The sequence below is a fragment of the Notechis scutatus genome, chromosome 1 (genome assembly GCF_049901735.1).
Source record: "Notechis scutatus isolate UNSWTSFEM ecotype Mainland chromosome 1, rNotScu1.2, whole genome shotgun sequence".
Taxonomy (NCBI): domain Eukaryota; kingdom Metazoa; phylum Chordata; class Lepidosauria; order Squamata; family Elapidae; genus Notechis; species Notechis scutatus.
The window spans coordinates 175,704,576-175,730,510 of record NC_142009.1 but is presented as its reverse complement, the minus strand read 5'-3'; the positions used below and the strand labels follow the sequence as shown (position 1 = coordinate 175,730,510).

At 38.3% G+C, this 25,935-nt stretch overlaps 1 protein-coding gene across 10 annotated transcripts in view; it reads right to left on the bottom strand.

Annotated features, from left to right (window-relative positions):
• The window catches only part of ANKRD44 (ankyrin repeat domain 44), a 157,324-nt gene that overhangs the window by 60,218 nt on the left and 71,171 nt on the right, over positions 1-25,935 (bottom strand). For all 10 annotated transcript variants that reach the window (XM_087949532.1, XM_026667970.2, XM_026667965.2 and 7 more), the window contains exons 4-9: positions 21,095-21,165; positions 8,187-8,387; positions 7,837-7,924; positions 5,069-5,211; positions 2,802-3,014; positions 1,612-1,690 (exon numbers count right to left, since the gene is read on the bottom strand). In XM_087949532.1, coding sequence (XP_087805658.1) covers positions 1,612-1,690; positions 2,802-3,014; positions 5,069-5,211; positions 7,837-7,924; positions 8,187-8,387; positions 21,095-21,165 — 795 coding nt within the window. The remainder of the gene's footprint in view (positions 1-1,611; positions 1,691-2,801; positions 3,015-5,068; positions 5,212-7,836; positions 7,925-8,186; positions 8,388-21,094; positions 21,166-25,935) is intronic.

Sequence of the window (25,935 nt, the reverse complement as noted above, 5' to 3'; positions counted from 1 at the left end):
TTTTATGTTTGCTTTTCTTTCTTTCTTTTTTTGCTAACATTTTGCTAATGAAATTCAGAAATTCATTAATCTGCTTCTGGGTTGCTAGTATTTCTACTGCTTTGTCAGTTATACTTAAACTATAATGAGATTACTGTATTTTTATTACACAATTCAGTTTGACATCAAACTGAAGAAAGATTTTAAGCAGGGAGCTATAGGTCCATGCCATCCTTAATATTTTTATAATTAAAAATATTACTAAAACTAAGAAAATTATTTAGTCCCTATGGATTAGTATAAGAGGCCTTTTTAAAAAAAGGTGAGTTCAGATTTCTGATATGAGCAACCTGTTCCTTTTCTGAACAGAACAGGATGACAAAAAAGGTGACAAAAAGAATCAGAAAGACAGAGAAATTATCTCCCACCCAGGGTGTTTGATGTAGGTTTTCTGGGTCATTCATAGTAATAAACTATATAGTGGACTAAATTCTCACTGTGATTTTGTGGTTGTATTTCCTTTTAAACCGATATCCATGCATATACGTATGCATATCTACAACATATGCCAAATATATATTTTCTGTTTCTACAATTTCCCCATATTTCTTACCTGATTAAGGTAATTTCATTGATCAATACCAAACCTAAACATGCTGCAAAATTCTTATTTAGATTTAAGAAAATAGATATCTAGGTTTTTATTTAAAAGTCATTTCCTTGGTAAAAGGCAGTAGATATTATTAGAACTTAGGGCTAAAACTGTTTCCAGCTTGTACTATCTTTCTGATAATTCATCATACTAACAGCTTGGACAGCATTCAAGTAGAAACAAAGACTTTCTTAATGAGAACATCGTGACCTGGAATAAACCTTATTAATGATATGATGGCAAATGGAGAGAATTCAGGGCAGTACTATGCAAAACCTGCATATGCCAGAATTTTTAGTTTCGCTAAAAATATTTTTCTAGTATTTTCCTGACTTTACAGCCTAAGATTTCTATATGCACCACATTCATTTTGGCAACTTTGTCAGAGATGAACCAACATATAAGCTTAATCATGAAAACTTCTGCACATAACAGCGCAATCAAGAAATAGTAGTTTTACACCAGATTTATGGATATTCCAACTGTGCCCTGTTTACTGTATATCTTCTTTGGAGATGTCCTGCAACAGTCTGCAAACTCAATGAATGTTAAAAAATAACAAAAAACTAAAAATGCCTATCCTAACCCTAACCTTATAGACATTATTCTCTCCTCCCTCTATCTAGTGAGTCTTTGATAATTTCTAGAAGGGTTGCTAATTTTTGCTCAATTGCCATTGCTGTGGTTTACTATTTTACCCTGCTGATGTCTTAATTAAGTATAGTTTCTAGTTAAGTTCATTTTACTATTTATGATTTCTCTTCCTAGTCATTTCAGTTGTCTCTGACTATAAATAAAGAAATAAATAAATTACAAAAATGTTTAAATAGTTCTATTTTTTACTCATGCTTCTTTTGGACTGTATATCCAAAAGAAATAAAATATACAATTGTTCATTTTCTAAAAAGATTAAAGATTAAAACTTGACAAAATTAGTAAAGATGCTTTCAAATGATACAATAGTAAAAATAGTAGCTTACCATTCTGAATGAGAGTTTGTGACCGTGTAAACCTCCCATGGACAGCTGTCATATGCAGTGGGCTTTTTCCGTCTTTGCTCTGTCAAACAAAAAAAACCAAACATAGGACAGATCACACCTATTGGTCGTGAAGTGCCTATTTCCTTTAAGGTGCTCTTGATGTACCACGTTTAGATATAAAATGGCAAAATTGGACACTTCCTAAATATACAGAAAGAAGGATGTTTCTCAATTAAAATAATATTCAAAGCACCTTAACATTTATGGCTTGGTGAGCTTCTAAGACTTTATAGAACAGAGTAAGATTTTTTTACATTGTGTTTGCCTGTTGATCAGGCCTTTGGGAATTTTTTAAATAAATAACTGGGTTCATGTTCTGAAAACATTTAAAATATAGAGCATAGATGCATAAGAAGAAATTAACATACTCCTCTAAGAAGAGACAGCATAGCAGTAGCCTAGTGAATCACATTCCCTCCCCCACAAAATATCTTAGTTTTTCTCCCCAATTCTAAATTATCTAGTGATATTAAAACAAAAAGATTCAGGGATGGTTGTCAACCTTCTAAGTAATATCGCAAGAAAAGGTGGGGAAGAAGAAATATATGCCTCCATTTTTAGACTACAGTATTGTAGCTAGAAGTAATCCTGTAAAGGGATGGAGTGAGAAAGGAACATTTTGTTTCTGATCCCATTTGTGATATATAGAATACCTATAACGGGCAAGATGTGTCTACATGTTTAATGATGGCAGTATCTTAAGAGAAGCTGAACAGCCTTTGATTTCAATTCTTCACCTCTGAACCGTGTGAAGGACACTGCCTCATTTTTCTTTGTTCTCCATGTAAACTCATATCTATTTATTATTCACCTATTAAATTTATAAGCTGCCTATCTTGCTGTCCAGAGCGACTTTAATGTAACAGTTATCCATTCCAAGTGATTTTTGCATAAAAATGTCTGAATTAGAAAGTTAAAAATTCAATAGTCATGATTTTTTTTCCTTCAATAGTCATGCCTCCCATACTGTTCAGAAAAGAAATGTACTTTATATTTAACAGGCATACCGCAAAGCTCAGCATTTAAATGTGTAGGTGTAACACATAATCTTCACTTACCTGATCTCCCTTCCATTTATCTGCTGTTTAAATGGAAATCAAAAGGAAGAGATGTGAAACCTATAATTTTACCTGAATGTTTACATCTGCCCCATTATTCACAAGTAGTTCCAGACAAAGGGCCCCGTGAGTAGAAGCAGCAGCAAAATGGAGGGGAGTGAATCCACTGTTATTAGGCTGATTGACATTAGCTCCGTAGTCTATCAGCTCATTAGCCACAGAATCCTGCCCATTATAACAAGCAATATGAAGGGCAGTATTTCCATAGACGTTCATTTCATCAATCTGCAACATCAAAATCAAGGCATTAGTTTTGTCTAGCTCATACCTTGTTGTGTGTTATTCCATTTTTTTATTATTGTATCAGAATATAAAATACAAAGGATAATGAAAATAATGGGAAACTAGGGAGGAAAAGGGGAAGAGGAGAGAGTGTGGGGTAGAAGAGGAAAAAGAAAAAAAGTGCTGATTTCCGGCTCTTTTTAGCACATTGTTTGTTGACTTAACTGGAAAATTGCAGGACATGGTTTGTTATTAATTAACAAAATATAATCTGTTATAACTATAAAATACTAACTATGGCATATGAGTGTGTAAAAAAAAAAGAGGTTTTAGTAAGGATAAAGTGGTTTTTAATATTTCAAATAGAAGATAATGCATTTCTTCAAGAAAAAATTGTATCATACAACAAAAGGTCTAAATATCATACTGCTACATAAAACAACATATGAAAAAAATTTCAACTTAATGATTTCCCTCCTGTGGCTACAAAATTAATCATTCAATTTTATGAATAAAGCAAAAAAAAAATGTTATACACTCCAGAAGGGTGTGTGCTCCTGAACTTGTTCTTATAATATTGATATCAAACTCTGAGATTAGGAGAATTATCATCCAACAAACAAAACAGTGGAAATGTGGCCGTTCATTTAAAGCAGCCCTGGAAGAAGCTGAATGAGATTATTTTAATTTGGATTGGAGGGGGGGAGGTAATAGGAACTTGCAGAACTATGGGCCCATTCTAAAAATATATTTTATATAGTATGAAGAATGTAAACTTTTGACTTTTTAAAGCACAATCCTGGGAAAATATGTTGTCACTAAAAGAGAGGCAGATACTTTTACTGCATTTCCACTTCAGCACTCTGTTCCAACTCTATTAGTGTTGTTCCAAAGGAAATATGGCTGGTCCCCATATTTCCTCGTGTAGTCTTCTTTAAGACAATGTTGGAATTTTTGCTCTAACATTTAAAGACTAATTCCAGGGCCTGGCTGCTTTTTTACTTCATTTTAAAATAAATTTTAATTTATATTGTTATTGTTTTAAGGTATGTTGATTTGATCTTTGATGGCTTTATTTAATGTTGTTTTATTGTTCTATTACAAACTGTTTTGAGCTCCTCCAAGTAGAGAAACTGTAAATTAAAAATAACAAGGTTTTTCTTTAAAAAACAGGGTTACATTTTTTTTCAAGAAATTGCATCTTTCCCATGTTTTTAGGTTTGCACAAAAATCTTGCACATTGTTTGTAAGTGTTTATCTTTGCTTGGATTCATTCAAACGTGGACATATGTTAGTTGGTGGCAGAAAAAGAAAGAAAGAAAGAAAGAAAACAAAACAAAAAATAGTATGGTTATCTAGGTTAAAGCTGTCAAAGCACGAAACAGATTATTTATGTAATAAGTTAAGGGAGACAACAAAGAAAAATTGTCCAATAACATAGGGGCAATTATCTTCATTTCAATATAATTTATATGGTGTGTTGCACATTACATGCTTCAGTGGCACCTCTGTATGATATATTTTTATTATTATATCAAGTCTAAGAGACAAAGAATGTTGGAGAATTACATTTGTAGCTGTCACTCTGAACAATTATTACATATTATTATAGCAGTAGCAATAGCACTTAAGACTTATATACCGTTTCACAGTGCTTTACAGCCCTCTCTCAGCAGTTTACAGAGTCATCATATTGCCCCTAACAATTTGGGTCCTCATTTTACCAACCTTGGAAGGATGGAAAGCTGAGTCAACCTTGAGCCTGGTGAGACCTGGCCGAACTGCTGACAGTCAAGCAGTCAGCAGAATTAGCCTGCAATACTGCATTCTAACCACTGCCCCACCACAGCTCCATGGATAATATCATTATCCAGAATAATTAAAATAATTTATAATCCAAAGAATGGAATAAAAATTCCTTCATCAACTTTGTCAAAGATAGCACACATTTTAAAAAGGTGGCCATTCATTCATTCCATACAAAAATTAAAGCTTCAGGATTTATAACAATTCAATCTTTACAAGCTTGCTAAACGTAGTATTTAACAGTTTCTTACCTCCACACCAAGATTCAGCAAGTGTTTCACTACACTGATCTGGCCACTGGATGCAGCAGCGTGAAGTGGAGTGTAACCTTTCTTATCTTTACATGTCACTTCAGCACCATGACTAATCAATAATGAAACAACTTCCAAGTGGCCTAAAAAAGACAAGGAAAATGTAGTATTTCTTGTCTATCTTGGCAATGCAATTTAATATGACCCTCATTGTTTGTATGCCACTCTAGGTTCATAACTCAATCTCAAACAAAAGATGCTCATTCATTAGACAATTGTGAGTGTATATGTTTAATACAACTGAAGGAAGTTGAGAGATCCAATTTTATATGATATATATAAATATAAAAAATCCTGGATGATTGTTGTTCCTGGACAGGACAATAAAACCAATGAAACCTGTGTATCTGAAGATAGAAGTTTAATTATAATACTCTCTCACACACACATACATTGATTTATAACCCTTCAAATTATCTTCAGCCCTTTGAAAGGGAAAGCAACAACAGACAATTCCAAGATTCCAGTTTTAGGAAATCCGATACTGAAGAGATCTCCACATAAATAATTTCCCTTTTTAAAAAAGAAATTATTTTAATTCCACTGTATTCTACTTTGGGCTTACTTGCATTTTAAAGACAATTCAAAAGTTGTATTTTTTCCAGTTATTGTAGATAAAGGAACATGCATAGCTGGTTTTAAGGAACTGTATTTTTTTTCTTTACACTTCTTCTAACGTAATTACTCCAATAGTGAGAGTTTCACTTTCACAGGGAAGATCCTATGAAAAGGCTTTTTAAAATATGAATGCTAATTAGTTCACCTTTTTCTGCTATTAAACAGCTGAATTGTTATGCTATGAATTATTGTTTTCATAATAATTAAATTACCATCATATACCTGGCAGCAAAAAAGGGTCATTAATACGTGATAATTGTTCTGTTGAATTTCATAGTACAGTAAATAAATGATAATATCTTTTCTTTTCCTTAACTGTTAACTCTATTGATGCTTATGATTAGTTAGCAATCCCATTTTCAAATATCCTATAAACAGCAGTATCTAAAGATGGGGCTGACTGACAGTTCTGAGTTTTTGGGCTTCTTGGAAAAAATGGTAAACTGAAGACAGTTCCACTAAATGTGGAGCCAAGAAACACAGCAAAATAAAAAGCCACCAAGTAATTCCTTTCTGGACAAAGAAAGACTTGGGATTGTGACGAGTGCTCAATGCAGCTGTTCCTTGCAAGGAGTTAACAAGACAGAATCTCCAATGGGTTTAGAAATTTGGGAGACTAGGGAATAGCCACCTTCTCAAACCATGGTTGGCAACTTTAAAACTGTATTATCATACTTCAGTTGCTAATCACTTTTAAAAATTGCTAGTTAACTGCTCTTCAGCTGTAAGTAATCACTGGATTGACAAATCTGAAAACACCAGGTGAGCTTCCTTCAATCCCTAACAAAATAAGTTTTACATACAGGTTTAAGGACTTAATTTGCTCTAATAAACAGCAAAAGGCTAATTAAAACTTGATTTTGGAAAGTTACAAACAGATTTCAAATAAGATTCTGGAATTCTCTGTGGAAAAAAAACTTTCCATTTTGATTTTTTTTAAAAAAATTGACATCCTGGGATGTTGAAAGTTGGACACTACAGGGAACTAAGAGGAACTAAATATTACAATTAAAGTAGAAAAAACATGCATTTGATTTACAAGTACAGAAGGAAAAAAATGTTTTAATATTACACATATTGGAGGATATTTTTGAACAATGGACCAATACTTATTTTTAAGAGTGTCAGTCTCTATAGATAAATTGTCTTGCATTTCTGCAAACTGCAGTTCCTGAACCAGCATCACTAGGTAATGACAATATCAAATTTATATCAGTAATTTCTTCAAAAACTGTCCCAACCATTTTCAGCAGACTTGTCTACAAAGCTTTGCAAAGAAAAGTATAAATTAAGTCTTCTTTGTGAAGCAGAATATGGTTGTTAAATCCAAAAGATGAGCTCCATATACTAATTACTTTGATCTTTTTCCATATGTTTTACACATTTTTGCCTTTCAACTAACATATAGAGAACTCTTTTGTAAGTCACCAACGGGAAAGAGTCTTTCAGCAAAACACATGGATTCCTGATCAAAAGAGATAGCTAATTGAAAGCAACATTTCTAAAGAATAGTTTCCTTAGTCTATCTTATAAGATGAAGTCCTATACATAATAAATTACATGCTCTCTCAGATATAAATTATAGATATGATTCAGTTCAGAGATAGGATCCTTTTTCTTCTTGTGATTTCAACATACTATAGTTTTTTTAAAAATCATGATTTCTTTTCAAAGTTAGTATCCTTGAAGGATCTTCTCAAAAAATCCAATTGTTGATAACATGTCAACTTCAGCTTGACCCAGATATAATGTCCTGGGTCATTTTTGTTTTAATTCCTTTTTGCTTTTTGGGGGGATAAATGATATATCTGTATCATATTATGACTAATGCATTTTGATTTTCCTTTCTGCTTGAAGACTATGTGTCAGTCATCTGTTTTCATGAGCATCAGTTTGTAAAATTTAATACTTATTAAATTATCGAACATCAGCATTAGAAGAATATATCAAACAACAGAAGAAATTCAAAGAAGAAATATGCTTATTAAATTAAGGGAAGATCTTCAGTATTGTAATTATTATTATTACTACTACTATTGCCAATCATGTTACACACATTTTGCTAACAAAAAAGAAAGAAACTGTCTTACCCTTGTATGCTGCCCAATGTAAAGCTCTTCGGTCTCTTTTGTCGAAGGCATTAATATTTGCCCCTTTAGCCAAAAGTAAACTCACCATCTAAAACAAGTAAACAGCCCCCAAATATACATCAGTCAATAGTTATAGACTATGCAACAATTGATTTTTAGTTTGATTTGTACTTCACAAATGTGTTTACTTTTATTGATTGATTGGTTGTTTATTCATTTACTCAATCCACTGGATGCAAATTTGCAGGACAATTCTGAGTCTGGTGTTCAGTTCACATCACATACGGGAAATGATTTTGCCAGACCAAACATATTTCAACGTAAAAGAATAATGTTATTAGGGCACTCACTTCAACATGGCCATTCAGAGCTGCATGGTGTAATGCTGTCCGACCTCCTCTGTCAGAGACATTGACACTACTCAGAAGTGGAATTATCACGTCAGCACACTTCACAGCTTTATTTGCAGCTGCAACATGTAGGGGTGTCTGCCAGTTCTTGTCTCTGGCATTGACGTCAGCTGAATGCTTAATCAATACTAGTACGGCTTCCTAGGATATCACACAATTAAACCACAAGGAAAGCATTTATTAGAAACTATAGATTATATTTACAAATCTTATACTGAACAGTGGCCTATGTATATATTACTTCTCTTCTGAAAAGTAAAATGGACTCCATTACCTTTATGCATATTGTGTTGAGTAGCTATAGAAATGTTCCTCTAGCTTTACTGAAGTGTTTAAATCCGACAGCTCTCAACATGGAAGGAAATGCTACGGTTGACATCCTACTCTGAGACAAATTCATATTCCTGTACGATTTACTGTAAATCATACTTCTCCAAAACTTCTCCAATCTGATATGTAGGATTGCAAACTCCATCATTCCCAGACTAAACATTCAACCATGTTTATTCAAAATTAAATCCAACCTAGTGGAGCATATTTATCAATAGGCTTAGATGTCGATTGTTAAGTAAGTGAAAACACTTACAAATGTGTACTTTGTACCCAGTCTGAAGACTTCTGTTATCATACAGCATTGGCAATAGTTGAAAGCTGAGCTGATATCTACCTGGTTGGGCTGCAGAATATATGAAATCACACTTTAAATGGTTTCTCTTTTGCTAGGCTGACACTCTGGAGGACTTGTCAATTTTCCACTGGTGGGAATTCTTCTGTTTACCCTCCCTCCAAATTCCTTAGCTCAATCTAACCTCTCCCTCCTCCCACAGAGAATCAGCTGTCATTGCTTCACTTATTATTAACTTTTAGCTATTTTAGCTATTAGTAAAAAGCTATTATTAATAGCTTTTAGCTATTATTAACTTTTTTTTAAAATACCAAAGGACAAAGCCTTTGTGGCTTTGTAGCTCTCTTTACTTGGCCAGAAAACTTTCCTTTTTTTTTTTTTTTTTTTTAGAAATTACCAATCAAATACATACAATATGGAAATAAAAACGAAAAGGAGAGATGAGGCACTGACTGAACAGAATCTTTGCTGCTTGATGATTGATCAGCTAAAGGGACTTGACTTAATGTTTCTCAGCAGTGTGAGAGGCAGAAGTAGTGAAGAAAATTGTGAGTCACTTCAAATTCTTTTTAAGGGATTGGGGGAGTGAAAATGACAAAGTGAAAATACATTTTTACTGGTTTAATCTAAATTATATAGTAGTTAGCTTTTTCACAGTGGCTGCCTTCTGAAGAATTCTGGCCTTGTGTGAATGTGTTCAGTGACTCCAACTTTGCTTCTACTGCCGTTGCAAAGGACTAAACAAACCACAGCATAATTTCTTCTTAGTGTGTTTTAATGTGATGTGCAGCTGGGGAATTCTGGCTTTTTCTCATTTTAATATGCCAGATTTGAAAGCCAATAACTCAATATGTATACCCGCTTCCCACAGGTGGCCATCAAAGAAATGGAATGGAGCTGGAAAAAACTTGCATCTTACTAAACTATTAGGGAGAGAAGAAGGAGTGGAAAGTGCTTTTCAGCTTGAGATAACTTCGATTTTACCTGGGGAAATGATCTATAATCAATGACTTTATTTACATGGACATTATTTAAATATGTAGTTATGTGGTTTCCCCACTGACTACTACATAAAGACTTTTGACTTGCAGACATCTACCTACAATGCATGGCTGACAATGGGTATAGTGGAAAACCATGCAGCTTCCAAAACCTGTACCAACACTGTGGCTCCACTGTTCTTTTAATTGCCCTTCAGACTCATTATATGCTTAAATCAGAATAATGATCAATCTACCGTGTATCTCATAAAATAAGGCCGGGTCTTATATATTTTTGAGCCCCCAAAAAACGGCTAGGCCGCCTTTTCGGGGGTGACTTAATTCCCCCCCTTTCATCCTCATCTAGAGCGCCCCGTGGTCAGCCTCGCCACCAGCCGCTCCTAACGGGTAATCATGGTGAAGCGCAGAGAGCTCCCTACTCCCACCAAACACCTTTGCTGCAGACCCAAGACCTTTGGCACCTGTCGCTGTTGCTTTCCCTTTGCCCATTCCGCCGCCACGTTTGGAGCTGCCGCTTCTGTGTTTGGAGCTGCCGCCGTGTTTGGAGTGCCGCCGCCATTTGGAGCACCGCCGCCACGTTTGGAGCTGCCACTTCCGTGTTTGGAGCTGCCACCGTGTTTGGAGTGCTGCCGCCATTTGGAGCACTGCCGCCACGTTTGGAGCTGCCGCTTCCGTGTTTGGAGCTGTCGCCGTGTTTGGAGTGCCGCTGTCATATGGAGCACTGCCGCCACATTTGGAGCTGCCGCTTCCATGTTTGAGCTGCCGCTTCTGTGTTTGAGCTGCCACCGTGCTTGGAGTGCCGCCGCCATTTGGAGCACTGCCGCCACGTTTGGAGCTGCCACCGTGTTTGGAGTGGCGGTGGCACTCCAAATGGCGGCGGCGCTCCAAACAGTGGCAGTGCTCCAAACGTGGAAGTGGCAGCTCCAAACACGGCGGTGGCACTCCAAACACGGCGGCAGCTCCAAACACGGAAGTGGCAGCTCCAAATGTGGCGGCGGTGCTCCAAATGGCGGTGGCACTCCAAACGGCGGCGGCAGCTCCAAACACGGAAGCGGCAGCTCCAAACGTGGCGGCAGTGCTCCAAATGGTGGCGGCACTCCAAACACGGCGGCAGCTCCAAACACGGAAGCAGCAGCTCCAAACATGGCGGCAGTGCTCCAAATGGCGGCGGCACTCCAAACGGCGGCGGCAGCTCCAAACATGGAAGCGGCAGCTCCAAACATGGCGGCGGAATGGGCAGAAGGGAAAGCAACAGCAGCAGGTGCCTTGGGTCTGCAGCAAAGGTGTTTGGTGGGAGTAGGGAGCTCTCTGCGCTTCGCCATGATTACCCGTTAGGAGTGGCTGGTGGCGAGGAATTGCTGCCCGCGGGGCGCTCCTAATGGCAAGTCCCCCCACACTTCCCCCCATTTTGCATGTTTTAAACTAGGCCTAAATTTGGGGGGAGGGGCTTAATTTGATTTTATGCCTAGAAAACATGCTGGGTCTTCCTATTGGTGGAGGCCGTATTGTTGGAGAAACACGGTACATATACATATATATGTGAGCTACAGAAATATAACTGAGCTGCAAAAACAAAAAAAAGTATGTGAATACTTTTAACTATTCAACTATATATGAGACAGATTACAAACCATCTAAACACGTTCAATAGAAATCAACAGGTTTGGCAGGTAAAACAAGTCCAATACCTTCTATGTCAAGCTCATAACTTTAGTGCTTTTTTTGAAATTGATGTTAAATTATGCCATTAATATGAACCAAGGAGAGGCAATTTCTATCCACCTTCCTTTCTTTTCAAGATAAAGTTTTATTGGCTCATCTTATTAGAAATCCCATTCAGTGGACTTTTACCAGAAGCCAGCAGCTGGGAAACTCCAATATTGTAGCAGCCAAAGTGTACTCAGATTTAAAAACAAATTCTAAGAATTCATCCCCTGAGGCTTGGCAAGAACCTAGATTGTTTCAAAAGCAATTCCACCAATCTTTGGCGAAAAGCCAAGCTGGCAACTTTTTAAAAAGAAGACTTTCTCAACAGCCAATTCATTGGCATGGATTGTGTAGACCCAACTTTGGAAAATGAAAACACTCTGCAAAATGGCAGCTTAGAATGGGAGCACACTATAAATGAAAATTTAGCTACCCCTGGTTATTTCTCTCACTTATTAAGTCTTAAATGAGTAAAAGGAAAGACGGGATAGGATATTAAGTATAAAAAATACCATACTGAGCTATTTAAAAAAAATAACTCCAGACAGAATAAGATAGAATTGACCTGCAAAGAGTAGATCTAAGGAAACTTGTCAATCAGGTTTTGCTGGACTGTGCATTATTTTCAATAATTTGATAAGATTATTGGACGGGAGGAGAATATGCACAATCAAATCTTCATGACACTACTTTCTGGCACACTGCTGTCTCCCTCTAATATAGTCCTGCTCTAAGCAGGTATCCTAATCTTGGGAACATTCCGTTAAAGATAAAGATAAAGTTTTATTGGCTCATCACATCACATAACTTTTCCTGTTACAGGAAAGTGCAACATTCGGGAATGTTTTCTGCAAGGATGTTGGAAGGCAGTAAGTGACTATTCCTGAGTAGTTTTAAAATGAAATCGCTTTTAGCAAAAGTGTTCTTTCTTCAAAGAGAGTCTGACTTTAGAAGACCTCTAGCCAAACTGAAGAACATTATAAATGATTAATTCTATTTATAGTTAAAATCATTAGAGACTTAAATCAGCATGTTAAAATTAAGTTTTGTTCTGAGCCCAAGATTCACAAAGTGGTCAATTAACAAAGGCAGAGATGCCATTTCTTCTGCTTCTGAAACAGTAGAATGTGGACATTTTGCCACATTCCCTCTGTCCCTCTAGTGGTTTCCCTGTTCAGTGGAATTAATGGCTCCCTGCATGGTAGATTTCTCTTCTGTGAGACGACCTTTCTTAGGTCTTAAGCACAGGACTCAACAAGGTGGTGATGTAGTAGCTGGTTCATTCCCAGAGACCCTAGAAGTAACAGCAGTAGTGGGGAGATAGTAGGCAGTTGTAGTTGTTTCATCTGTGAAAGAAGAAGGGGAAAGAAAGGGAGGGGGGAGAGAGAAACATCCTGCAGTGCTGTGGTTTACTGGGACTTGAAAGAGAATGTTCACCAATGGGATTGTAATGTTTGCTTCAAGGGTTTGAAACCAGTAGAAGAGTACTCCACGCTAGTTCTATTTCATTTTGAGACCAGCATGAGAGCATACTAGACAGAAGCTAATTCCTAGAGACTCCAACATTTTATTTCCTGTATTCCTATGCCCCTATCAGAGAGTGAGTTACAGAAACTATTTTTCCTGGATTGTTCACTCATGACAGGGATGTCAAACTTGCGGCATCACATTGTTGTCAGATGATGTATTGCAACTTTGTCCCCTTCGCTAAAAGGTGGGTGTGGCCAGTGCATGACCCATCGGGCCCACGGGTCATGAATTTGACACCCCTGCCTCAAGAGAATACGAGCAATATTGCTGAAGTTTCAGCATTCTCTATAAATCCAGAATCTGATAACTTTACTGGTTAACAAGTTTTATTTAGAAAAAAAAGCCTAAGCTGTTGTGAACTGTAGCTCACTCCATCAGATGCCTTTTTGATTTGATAAAGTGAATTATCACAAATGGAAGCTGAGTCCTTTTAATAAAACATGGTAGTTGGAAAAGATGCTACCATTGATTAAAATAATTACAAAGTATTCTCTATAATCTCTCTTACTTTACCAAATACATGGTTTAGAACCATTTCCCTTTTTTTAACAGCACAAGTTGTGCATTCCTAATACAACTCAGGAAATAAATCATAAGCAAAGGTTACTCAAGGTATTTCGGTTCATGTTTTCTTTCCTTGCACCAAAATAGAGATTAATAAATTGTGGATCATTTCCTAATTTCAGTTGAAGTAGTCCTGGCAATCTTATTTCAACACTGGTAACAAGACAGTATTGGTTAGCAACCTGACAATATCACGCCAGTTTGGAAAGTACATAGTTCTGTTTTATAATAAATAAATAATTGAGGGTGCTCTTAGGGAGAATATCTCTCTTCTCCAGAATGGTTTCGACAGGATCCATGCATGGGACGTATTCAGCTCTGTTCGGCTATAGACTGAATAGAAAACTGAAGACACCTACCCCCACCAGGCCACCGTCTCCAGTTCTTCTATTCAGATGCTTAATTTTTGCTCCTCTATATTTATACATAGAGGGGTGTTGGTAATACCATTTTTTGTTTATATTTGTTATTTTGGATTATCCACACAACAGCCCTTAAGGGACTATCAGCACGATAGGCTTTTTTCGAAGCCTCGGTGCTTTTTGGTATTGCAAGCCTTCATTTCACGGCTTCTGCAATTAAGAATACTTCACCAGCTCGGAGCTTGCAGAATCGCTCCCAAAAACATGGAATAGGGTTTTGGGGGCATCAAAGAGACATCTTGTGCTGACTCAGTAGCCTGCCCATATATGGGAGCGCTCAGCAGTCTGAGCACAAAAGACAATCTTTTTCCTTCGTTCCCAATGCCGAGAGGCTTCCTCGCGATGAACAGCTGAAGGTGAGATCATTCGGACCGAGTTCGGAAAGCTCCATAGCCAAAAGCCTGTCAGACAGCCTGTCCAAATAAGGAGGTGCTGTCTAAGCAGAGCTATTGGGACTGCCGCGACGAGGATCAGCAAGGGCAGTGGCAATGGTTGGAATTAACGTGGCAATGGTTGGAATTGGCGGGAGCGCCATTTTGTAAAGGTGATCAGCTTCTAGTTTTGGCAGAGCTGTTCTGCCTGTCACAAGGAGGTTCCAACAAACAGTTAAAAGTGGCGGGAGCACCATTTTGTAGTGGTGGCCATTTTCTATTAGTTTTCACTGTGCCTCATGGCCAAAAATTGGCTGCTTATCAAGATTTAACCTGGAAAGATTTGAACATTAAGTTAACTAATTATCCTAATTATTGGTGAAATTCTGTTTTGAAGGGTAAAGCCATCAAAATAGACTAAGGGTGTTATTGGATAAATTTCTTATAAGATAAAGACAGACTAATTAATTGTTATTTCTAATTTTATTTATTATAGTCAGAGTGCTACTGTGATCACTCACACAGAGGACTCTGCCAATGTGCTGTCTCCACAGCAGATTGTTACCACCCAGCTGAAAGGTAGGGGTAAAAGATCCTGTAAGACCAAAGGATCAGTACAGGAGGCAGATGACAAAATCAGAGCCAGGGCTAGAGCCAACAGGAAAACCAGGGCTGATGACCAGGCTGAGCACAGACTACATAGTACATTGGTAAAGCAGATAGAAAAGACTGCAAAAGATCGAGTAAATTCATTGCAATTAAGTCCTCCCAAAGAGGATCACACAAATTAATCACTTCCTTCCCAAGTGGAATCTGACATGGATAATTTGGGCCAAGTAGTTACAAACACACAGGATTCTGAGATGCCAGGGTGTACTTACTGGAGTAATCCTGTGCCAATGGCCCATCCATTACCTGGACCTGTACAAAATCAACGTATTGAAACAGAAGGTCAACTAATGCCACTGGTGGTCCAACAGTGGTTTACACAACTAATTGGGCAAGGAATGATGGGAGGATTTCAGATGACCAATCCAACGCAGGCAGATTCGAGAGTAGATTCATCCTCCATCATAGAAAACATTCCCATCCTCCTGGACTGACTCTTAAGAGCAGAACATGTTCCCCTGCCACATCAGAGGATGAACAATCTGATTGTTTAGTAGAGGAAGGGGAAATAGATTCTCTTTCTGAAGAGGAAATAGAGCCAGAGGTATCTGATACTAAAGGCCTATTTAAACCACACTTATTTAGAGTATTATTAGCTAAGGCCAAGAATGCAACTGGCCTAGAATTGAACAAAGAGATCCCTTGTGTTACTCACAAGACAGTGGGGAATGAAGCACTTTTCATGGCTCCAAAGGTGGAAGCGGATGTGATCCCTTCCTATGAAAAATTCTTTAATATGGTGCAGAGACAGCTTGAGGTTCCTGGTTCAGGCCCTGGAATTATGGCCTTTGACAAAAATTTTTACAATGTTGACACACCGTTAGCAGCAACTTTGCAGCTAGCTGAGGTTGATGACCCAGTGCTAGCTTTAGCATCTTCTTCAACTACTCTCAATGATGAACTTGATGTCCTAAAGGGAGAGGACAAAAGGGCTGATTCAATGTGGCTTAAGACACACCAGGCAGCCGCATGGGCGGTCAAAACTACCACAGTGGTATCCTTTTTTACCAGGGCCGCTGTGATATGGCTAAGACAAATGCAGCAGCAGGTACCAACAGACAATATAAGAGCCCACTTAGACTTTAACAAAGTTATAGCTGCATCGAAATATATGGCTGACGCAACTTTGAACTCGGGCCATGTCTTCGGTAATCTTCGGCACGCAGATTACTCTGGGTCAGGTACTGGCAAGCCGATACTAAGAAGAAATGGAAGCTAGCATCTGCACCATACAAAGGGGGAAAGCTATTTGGGGCATCCTTAGATCCTGTTCTCATCGAATCTAGGGACAAATGTAAGATATTGCCGTCAGTCTTAAAGAAAACAGACAACAAATTCTCTCCCTATTACAGACGCTCTTTTCGCGCACCCTTCTACAGGTCTACCAGTCAAAGAAGTCAAGTAAATTTTGGCCAGAGGCCACCTTTTCAACAGGGTACAAGCAGCAACTACAAGGCAAGATCTCAACAACAGTCCAAACGACCTTTCCGTGGCTCATCAAACAGACCGTTTAAAAAATTCAAATAGTCACTTGGATATTCCTGTTGGTGGTAGATTGCAAAGTTTTGCACACCATTGGGAGAAAACGACCTCGGATCTTTGGATCAGGCAGACAACAAGGGAGGGTCTGGCACTTGAATTTCAAGCCAGACCCCCAAGATTTTTTATTAGGTGTCCAGTATCTGCAAACATACACAAAAGGAGAGAAATGGAGGAGTCAATTCAGCACCTATTGACAATACAAACTATTGAAGCAGTTCCAAAATCATCAGGGGGATGGAGGGCTATTTTAAATCTAAAAAGACTAAACTCTTTTGTTATTTATCGTAGGTTCAAGATGCACATGCTTCAATCTATCTTGAAGGGCATGAGACATGGGAACTATTTAGTTTCAATTGACCTTTGCATATTCCAATTTCACCTGACCAACGCAAGTATTTAAGATTTTGTTATGCAGGTCAACATTTTCAGTATAGAGCACTCCCCTTTGGGTTGGCGTCGGCACCCAGAGCATTTACTAAAATCCTAGCAGCTCTACTAACCCATCTTCGAACTGTTCCAATTAGGATTCTGGCCTACTTGGACCATATTTTAATACAATCAGTCTCCCACAAGTTAGCTATTAGAGACCTAACCATCACCTTACAAACATTACAATCTCATGGGTTTTTGGTTAATCAAGAAAAAAGTCATTTTGAACCGTCAACCAGAATTCTACATTTAGGGACAATAATAGATACTGAATCAGAATTAGTTTTTCTCTCTCAACAAAGAAGAGAATTAGCATTAAAGAATTAGCAGCCCATTTTTATTGTATAAAAAGAGCATCCCCAGCCCAAATGTCAAAATTGTTAGGCAAAGTGATATCCTGCATTGATATAGTGCTTTGGGCACGACTGCATTCTTGGGAATTGCAGTGGTTCTTATTACCCTTTCAGAGATCCATGAAGGGCACCTCTCCCATCCAAGTGAGATTGCCAACCAAGGTTTTAATAACCTTGCTTTGGTGGACTTCTTCAGCATTAGATAAAGGATGCTGCTTTTATTGTTTACAACAATAACTACCGATGCTAGTCTCTCAGGATGGGGGCCCATTGTCGAGAACAGGTAGCACAGGGCATTGGGAATACTGGGGACCTTCAGCATAATATTAATTGGTTAGAATTACGAGCAGTCCATCTAGCTCTCAAGGAATTTGAGGTGATGGTGTGGCCACTAAGGCACACATTAATTGTCTGGGAGGAACACAATCAAAGTCATTACAAAAAGAAGCTTCTTGTCTCTGTACATGGGCAGAAAAAAAAACTTGATTTCAATCAAAGCTGAACACATTTCAGGAACACAAAATGTCAGGGCAGATTGGCTAAGTAGATCTACAATAGATCAGGGAGAGTGGAAGTTGCATCCACTTCTTTTTCAAGAAATTTCCAGCAGATTTGGTCACCCAGTATTGGATCTGTTTGCATCTGAGTCGAATCTTCAACTGCCTCATTTCTTCTCCAGGTTTCTGTCCCGGGGAGCGGAGGGGGTCAATGTCCTTCATTGTCCGTGGTCAAAGGGACTCCTTTATGCCTTTCCTCCATTACCTCTCATCTCAGCAGTTGTCAGGAAGACCTTACAGCAGAAAGTGGAGATTCTCCTTGTATTGGCCCAGGAGGCCATGGTTTGCAGACTTGGTCAGTCTGTCAGGGTCATGTCCATGGAGGATTCCTCCCAAAAGGGTGTCTCTCAGCCAGGGGCCAATTCAACACCCAGAGTCTCAGTGGCTTCAATTGGCTATCTGGCACTTGAAAGGAGACTGTTAGAAAAGGTGGATCTTTCCACACAGGTTATTAACACTATACAGGCAGATAGAAGACAATCCACTATTAGGATTTATGAGGCTACCTGGAGAGTTTTTTGTAATTGGTTCAAGGATAAGGGCTCAGATCCTGGAGAGGCTTCCATCTCACAGGTTTTGGAATTTTTACAACAAGGATTGGACAAGGGTTTTGCCCCAGCAACTCTCCGTAGACAGGTTGCAGTGCTCTCATCGGTAATTTCATGTACAAGTTCGGATGTCACAAGATCCTTTAATTCGGCGTTTCCATAAAGGGGCAACAAATTTGAGACCAGGGGTCATTAATAGATTTCCATCATGGGACCTTTTCAGGGTACTGCAAGCCTGAAAACACTTTCACCTTTTGAGCCTTTGAGAATTGTCAGTCTACAACACTTATCGTATAAAGTTATTTTTCTAGTGGCAATTACGTCTGCCAGAAGGATATCTGAGCTTGCAGCTCTGTCAATAAGGCCTGATCTCTGTATTTTTCACACCAATCAAGTTGTTTTAAGATTGGATCCTACCTTTATACCAAAAGTAAATTCTCATTTCCATAGGGTGCAAGAAATCGTTCTTCTAAATTTTTGTCCAAATCCATCTCACCATAGAGAGAAACTTTGGCATACCTTAGATGTAAGGAGAGCTCTCCATATCTACATAAAAAGGACAGCTTCCTTTACAAAGAGGGAAGCACTGTTTATTTCTTATCACCAGAAATGCTTGGGACAAAGGGTGTCGTCTTGTTCCATAGGCAGATGGATTAGAGCAACCATTGCTAACATTTACAAAGCACATGGGTTACCTATCCTATCTTGCATCACGGCTCATTCAACATGTAGTGCAACCACTACAGCAGCTTGGAGTACTCAGGCTTTAGTGGAAGAAATATGTAAGGCGGCGACTTGGTCTACTCCCTCACCGGTTGTTAGACATTATAAACTGGATTCTTTCGCTTCTGCGGAAGCAGCGTTTCGAAGGAGAGTACTTCAAAAGGTATTGCCAGAAGATCAGACTCATTAGGTTTAGAATCCCTCCCAACGGACATTGCTTTGGAATGTCCCATGCATGGATCCTGTCGAAACCATTCTGGAGAAGGAGCGTTGGTAGACTTACCTGTGAATGCGCCTTCTCAGATGGTGAAGACAGGATCCAGACCCACCCATTTGTTAGATTATGGCAATCATGTTGTGTATTGGACTGAAATGTAAGTTATTACTAATCATGAATGTTATACAAAGTTTGGACTCTTGCAGCGTATACAGGAAAGCCTCGACTTCATTCAGAACTGGAGACAGTGGCCCGGGGGGGGGGGTGTCTTCAGTTTTTCTATTCAGTCTACAGTCAAACAGCTGAATACATCCCATTCATGGATCCTGTCTTCACCATCTGAGAAGGCGCGTTCACAGGTAAGTCTACCAACGCTCCTTTCTGCCACTGACTGCAATGTAGGTAACCATACTTCTAAAATAAGGTTGGGTTGAACTGATTAAGTTAATGTGCTTTGTAATCATGTTGCCAAACATTTCTCTTAGACCTGCTCCTTTTTAAGTAGCATTTATTTGCAACTTATACACTAGCCTTTGCCCCTGTGTAGAAAGAAAATAAAGGGAGGATAATGGAAGTTCTCTTCTCTCCACTTGTTTTGGCAACGTGAAGGCTGGGATCCAGTACAATTACTAGATTCATAATTATGCAAGAAAGAAAACCTCAGCTTCTGTTTCTTGAAGACATTTATACTCTTCAAGCCTCTGGAAACTTTAAAACTTTCAAATAAATTTCAATTAGTTTCCTTGCTAGCAACAGTGCAATTTGGTGAATGTTTATTACTGTTCAGATCTGTCCAGAAACAAAATTCTGGATCAGCATGTGATATCAAATTTTAATTCTATTTCTCTTCTCAAGTAAGTGTTTGTGTTTCCTATATTTATGCTTTCAATTATTGACTATGGAGTTGTATTTCATGGTACAAATCTATTAAGTAAACCAGATATGTGCATCGAAACCACACAAGCTTTGCATGCTAGCCTTTTTAGGTTAAACTCAGCATTTATTCATCTGTGTCATAGACAAAAATGATGACCAGATTAAAGAATACAATGCAAGCATTACCAGAGCCACAAAGAATTCCAGGGAAATGGAAAATGTTTCCATTTAGTCACCAAATGGTTAATGTAAAGAAGCTTGTGCTGTAACTTAATTTATTTATAAACCCTTTGGAAGTCTCAAGCTGACAGGAAGACAGAATGCTTATTAGGGCCTTATGGATACAAGTGGGCTGCATCTTCCTGGCACATGAATAACTTGACAATACAGGACACAACAGACATAATGGTGAATGTTACACTACATAACTGCCAATGCAGCATATACCCTCTTCCTTCTTTCCTTCCTTTCTCCTACTCCCAATTATGTCTGCTTCACAGCTTTGATTCCCTGATCCAACTGACTACTAAGTAAGTACATTAAATACACATAATAGCCCATTATTCAAGACACCTAACTTGGAATTTACATAGACAATTATATTGAATCATTCCTTTATGGATATGTGTACAAGGGATGAAGTAACAGTACTGCATTTTTTTAAGTTGAAACTTCTGAAACGTATATTGCTGAAGCATTGGCTGTATTACTCACTTCACTCCTTGAAGCAACAGCTCGGTGGAGAGGAGTCAGCCACATGTTGTCCTTGGCATTGACCCGGGCTCCTGCAAATCAAATGGACATCTCTTAAATACCACCTCACCCCAAAGTGAGGTTTGGTAAACAGAACAGCATGCAATATGAAATGTGTTCCAGACCATACTCCCTCGTTTTTTTGATAACAAAGGCAAAGTAAGCTTGCTGACTCCCAAAATAATCCTGGAGAGTTGACCAGGAAAGAGAAGCAAAAAGGATTGACTTTCTTAAATTAATACCTCCTAGAGAGAAAGAAAACTAGCAGCAGGAAAGACCTAGTGAGGCCAGGGATGGAAATATAAAAAGAATACTATTTTGAAAATGATCAAAGGTATTCAAAATGTAATCAGAGCTACTAATTTATTTGTTTGTTTTTATTGCCTTTATTGTTTTTATAAATAACTCAAGGTGGCAATCACATCTAATATTCTTTCCTTCTCCTTTTATTTTCCCCACAAAAACAACAATATGAGGTGTGTTGGGTTGAGTGACTGGCCCTAAGGCAGAACTAGAACTCACTGTCTCGTGGTTTCTAATCTGATGCTTTAACCAGTTACTAAAAAACCATGAAAGGCTTCTGCAGGTAAGCATCAACAGTGTGATTGTAACACTGTCAAAGACCAGGCGGTCCTATCATTTGCATTGTTGATACTGATGCTGCTCATACATATCCTATTCTGTGGCTATCCATACTTATACAAAAATTAAGTTCATGTGTCCTGACCAATTGCCCTTCAAATCTATACCCGGAGCAAATGAGAAAGTGGAGAAGAAGGGGAAGGTCCAGAATTCATAGCTTCACTGAGACGGCATTTTATTGCTTTATTGGATTCCCTTCTAAAACCTAAAATAAGCTGGACATTCATTTGTTCGTTCATTCATTCATTCAATTTCTATATCTGCCCATCTCAGCTAAGTGACTCTTCCCTATTCTATTAGTAGAATCCTCATGCTACTATTTTTTTAAACAAAAGACAGCCCTTATCAATGCTACTTGTTTTTTTCATTCCACCCCAAATCCCTTTCATTCTGTGAATGTGCTATTTTCTATTGCTAGTGTCCTATTGTTGTTTAATAATATTTAAACAGAAGACGGAAGAAATCTTTTTGTCATCAATAGGCCTAATACTTTAATATGTAGTTTGGATAGAATTTTTTTAAAGAAAAAGAAAAAAAAAAGAAGTGAATTCACATTTTTACTGATTGCTTGGCTGCAATCTCTGAAAAAATAAGGTGTAAATTTTCCTGGGAAAATGAAACACATTTCTAAACACACCACAGAAGTACAGTAGGTGCCTTGTCAATCAGATCTGGTTTCCACATCCTCTCTGCCTTTGCAAAATTGCAAGGTGCTGTTTATCTAACATAGGTTATCTGCACATCCCATTTCATTTATGTATTTAAATGTATTTTAAAAGCAACTATTCAGGATGTCTGATTAAGAATGGAACCTTTCCCACTGCTGCAAAAGAGCCATTCAAATGAGTTACCTTTTACTTTAAAATAATATGACCCTGATATTATACTGCCTTACTGGCTCAAAGATTATGGCTCTATTACATAAAATTCTTGTAGACCACTATTAGGCAACATATTTTAGGTTACAACTTCCATAAGTCTCAACCAGCAACTCTCAGAGCTCTGCTTCTGCACCTCACACTCAGAGATAAGACAGTGTTGGTTGATAGAAGAGCATTAATCCATAAACCAAATTCTCCTTCCTGATCATCTGGCTGATATTCTGTATTTGATAGCACAGTATTGAATTGGGGAGTAGAGACCACGCTAATCAGACCACTTGTAACTCTTGGGAACCTCAGGGTAGGACTGCCACTGGGCAGCTCACCCTTTCACAAATCTAACACCGTTCTAACCAATATTAAGCGTCCTGCAGATGTGCTCAGACATTCATTTTAGCAGCTTGAAAGAGCCAAGCTTCCCTTTGAAGTTTGCTGTGCTGCTGAACACCGCCTTTGGCCCACAGCTAGCAAGAATCAAGCAACCTAATCTGCTCTGAATTGTGTAGCTAATAATCATATCATAACATGGTTCTTTATCAAATTTAAAGCTTTGCTGACGGGGTGATTTCAACAGAGGAACAACAACATGGAGGGGAGATTTATACCGCTATGAGACCATGGCCCTTGATGGTATAAAAATTTAATCAGATACATAAATAAATTAACATTGGAGGGTGGGTGGGGGAAGTCTCCTTCGTGCCAAAACTAATTTTATGTAACAAGAGCTATTTTTGTCATGGTGGCAGAAAGGGGAGAAGGGTATCCCTTCTCTCTTTGCAGCATGCTCCTGATAGATATCTGTCTCGCCCAAATGGTTTTCAATTTTAAAAATTTCAGAAATGGCTGCTAGCCATAGAGAACAAGCAACTTTTTGTGGGGCCCCTTTGATGCTAAACAATTCAGGTATTGAACCGGAAATCCCTGATGTGAAAACACGGGTTCTGTGAATCAGTTGTGTATAAATTCAAGCAGGATTTCCAAAATCCTTTTATCCCCCGCCTCACAATCTCAGTCTGACAGCTTCAACCTACATAAACAGTCACGCTGGCTCCAGTTTCATCGTGCTGTTTTGAAACATCTGGCTGCTGGTCTTCTGCATTAACTCTGAATAATCTCTGTTTAATGGTAACCCAGAGGCCCATTCCTGATATGTCTCAATGCAAAGGACATATGCTTTATTCATTACATGCTATGTTTATTTGTACTGCTGGTGCACTAGTTCATGTGCCACAAGACTAACTATCAACATATTTCACCAAATTTCTCTCCTGAGCCTTGAGGGAAATTCAATGGGCCAATTCTTTTTGCAGGGTCGATCTAGCCTCCACAGCAAGGGGAGGTTATAAATCCTTCTTGCGTTACTTTACATATAAAAAATGAACAGAAAAGTTTTGAGGAGTTTTGCTGTCTGCTGTTTATGCTGATCAGTATTCAACCAATCCATGCTTTATGAAGCATCATCCAAAATGCAGACCTATTTTTAACAAACGAAACTGCATTACTTTGATAGAGAGAGGCACTACAGCAAAGTAATTTATGAGTCGTAACCTTGTATTACTCAAAAGGAGTACAAGCAATGATGTCCTTGATAAATAGTGGCACTTCAAAGTTTTGTAAGTAGAAAGCACACACAAACACAAAAAGGTAGCATTGACCAAACCTTAAAAACATGATTGGGTTGTCTTCAAAAAGGAAAGGTGTATTTATTTATTGATATGCAGTTACTTTATTTATCTCATTTGTATGCCACCCATTTCCTTTGAGGATAACTTCTACTTTAGAAGGAAGAGCTCTCTAAAATAGGTTTTTGAATATTGTATCCCAATGTTTTCATCAATGTCTCCACCAATACTGAAGCACAAAACAAAGCTTGACATCCAGAAAACATATTTCAAGCATCCCAATGGGTTCATATTCATTATCTCCATAATCCTTACACATGATCTTGGGAGGAAGGTCAGTTTTATCAATTCAGTAAAGAAGCATCAGGGAGGATAAAAGAAAAAACTGGAACATGGATTCTTCCACAGATGGCCCTTGACTTATGACCATAAGAGCCATGGTGCTAGAATGCTATATTGCAGGCTAATTCTGCAGACTGCCAGGGCTTCAGTCCTCACCGTCTCAAGGTTGACTTAGCCTTCCATCCTTCCGAGGTGGGTAAAATGAGCACGCAGATTGTTAGGGGAAATATGTTGATTCTGTAAACCACTTAGAGAGGACTGTAAAGCACTGCGAAGCAGTATATAAGTCTATTGCTATATACAGTATTTAACAGTGGTTTGAAGTTATGATGGTCTGGAAAAAAACGACTTATGTCCTACCCTCAAAACTGTTACTTATAGTCATGTTTTGTGACTTTCCCAGCCAGTTTCCAACAAGCAAAGTCAATAGGGGAAGCGAGATTTGCTTAACAACAGCATGATTCACTTAACAACCATATGATTTGCTTAACAATTGGATGATTCACTTAACAATCACAGTCAAAATGTCATAAAATCTGGTCTGGCCATGTGGTTAACATTCACATCACTTAAGAATCAAAATTCCAGTTCCAATTGTGGTTGTTAAGTCAAGGACTGACCGTAATAACAATGAAGCACTAAGTTAGAAGCAATTTTCTGCAGATATTTTTCCTCCATATTCTTATTCTCCTTTTCCAATTGGGTTGATTTCTGGGGAAAAAGAGGAAGTGTAGGAGGGGAAGGCTGCTTTATGCTGAGTTCCAACTATCACTTCATTTAGCCTTGCTTTTTCTACTTGAGGTGGTAGCTCTACACATGGCACAGAAGCAGAAAGTCAATGGGACCATCTGTCAGCCTTCAAGATCTTCTTCCTTTGTTTTGCTTCTTTCTGGCTGTCATGAGTAATGGGGGGTGGAAGGGGAAAAAGTATGGGAAGTGAGCTGGAGGTGTTACTAACTAATATTGTATAAACTGAGGAGGGTTTCTATTTCTTGCTTAGCTTTCTCTTCTCTGTGCAACTGCAAACCTTTATCTGAGTAAGCCAAGGTCAACTAATCATTACCACCTGAAGATATCCACATGATGAGGTTCACAACTTTTAATTGGAAGAACCGTTTGAACTATTGGGGGTGGGAACATTTCAATCCCTTGATATATGTGATGTATGTGCCTATTTCCTCAGATTCTGAATTCTCTTGTTGCTACCACTTGACTTCCAGTAAAAGATATCTTTTCTCTAATTACAAGAGTCTAAGTATTTATTTCTTGGATTTTGAACGGAGCACCAGCTGACACCATCTATCTTCAATTATTT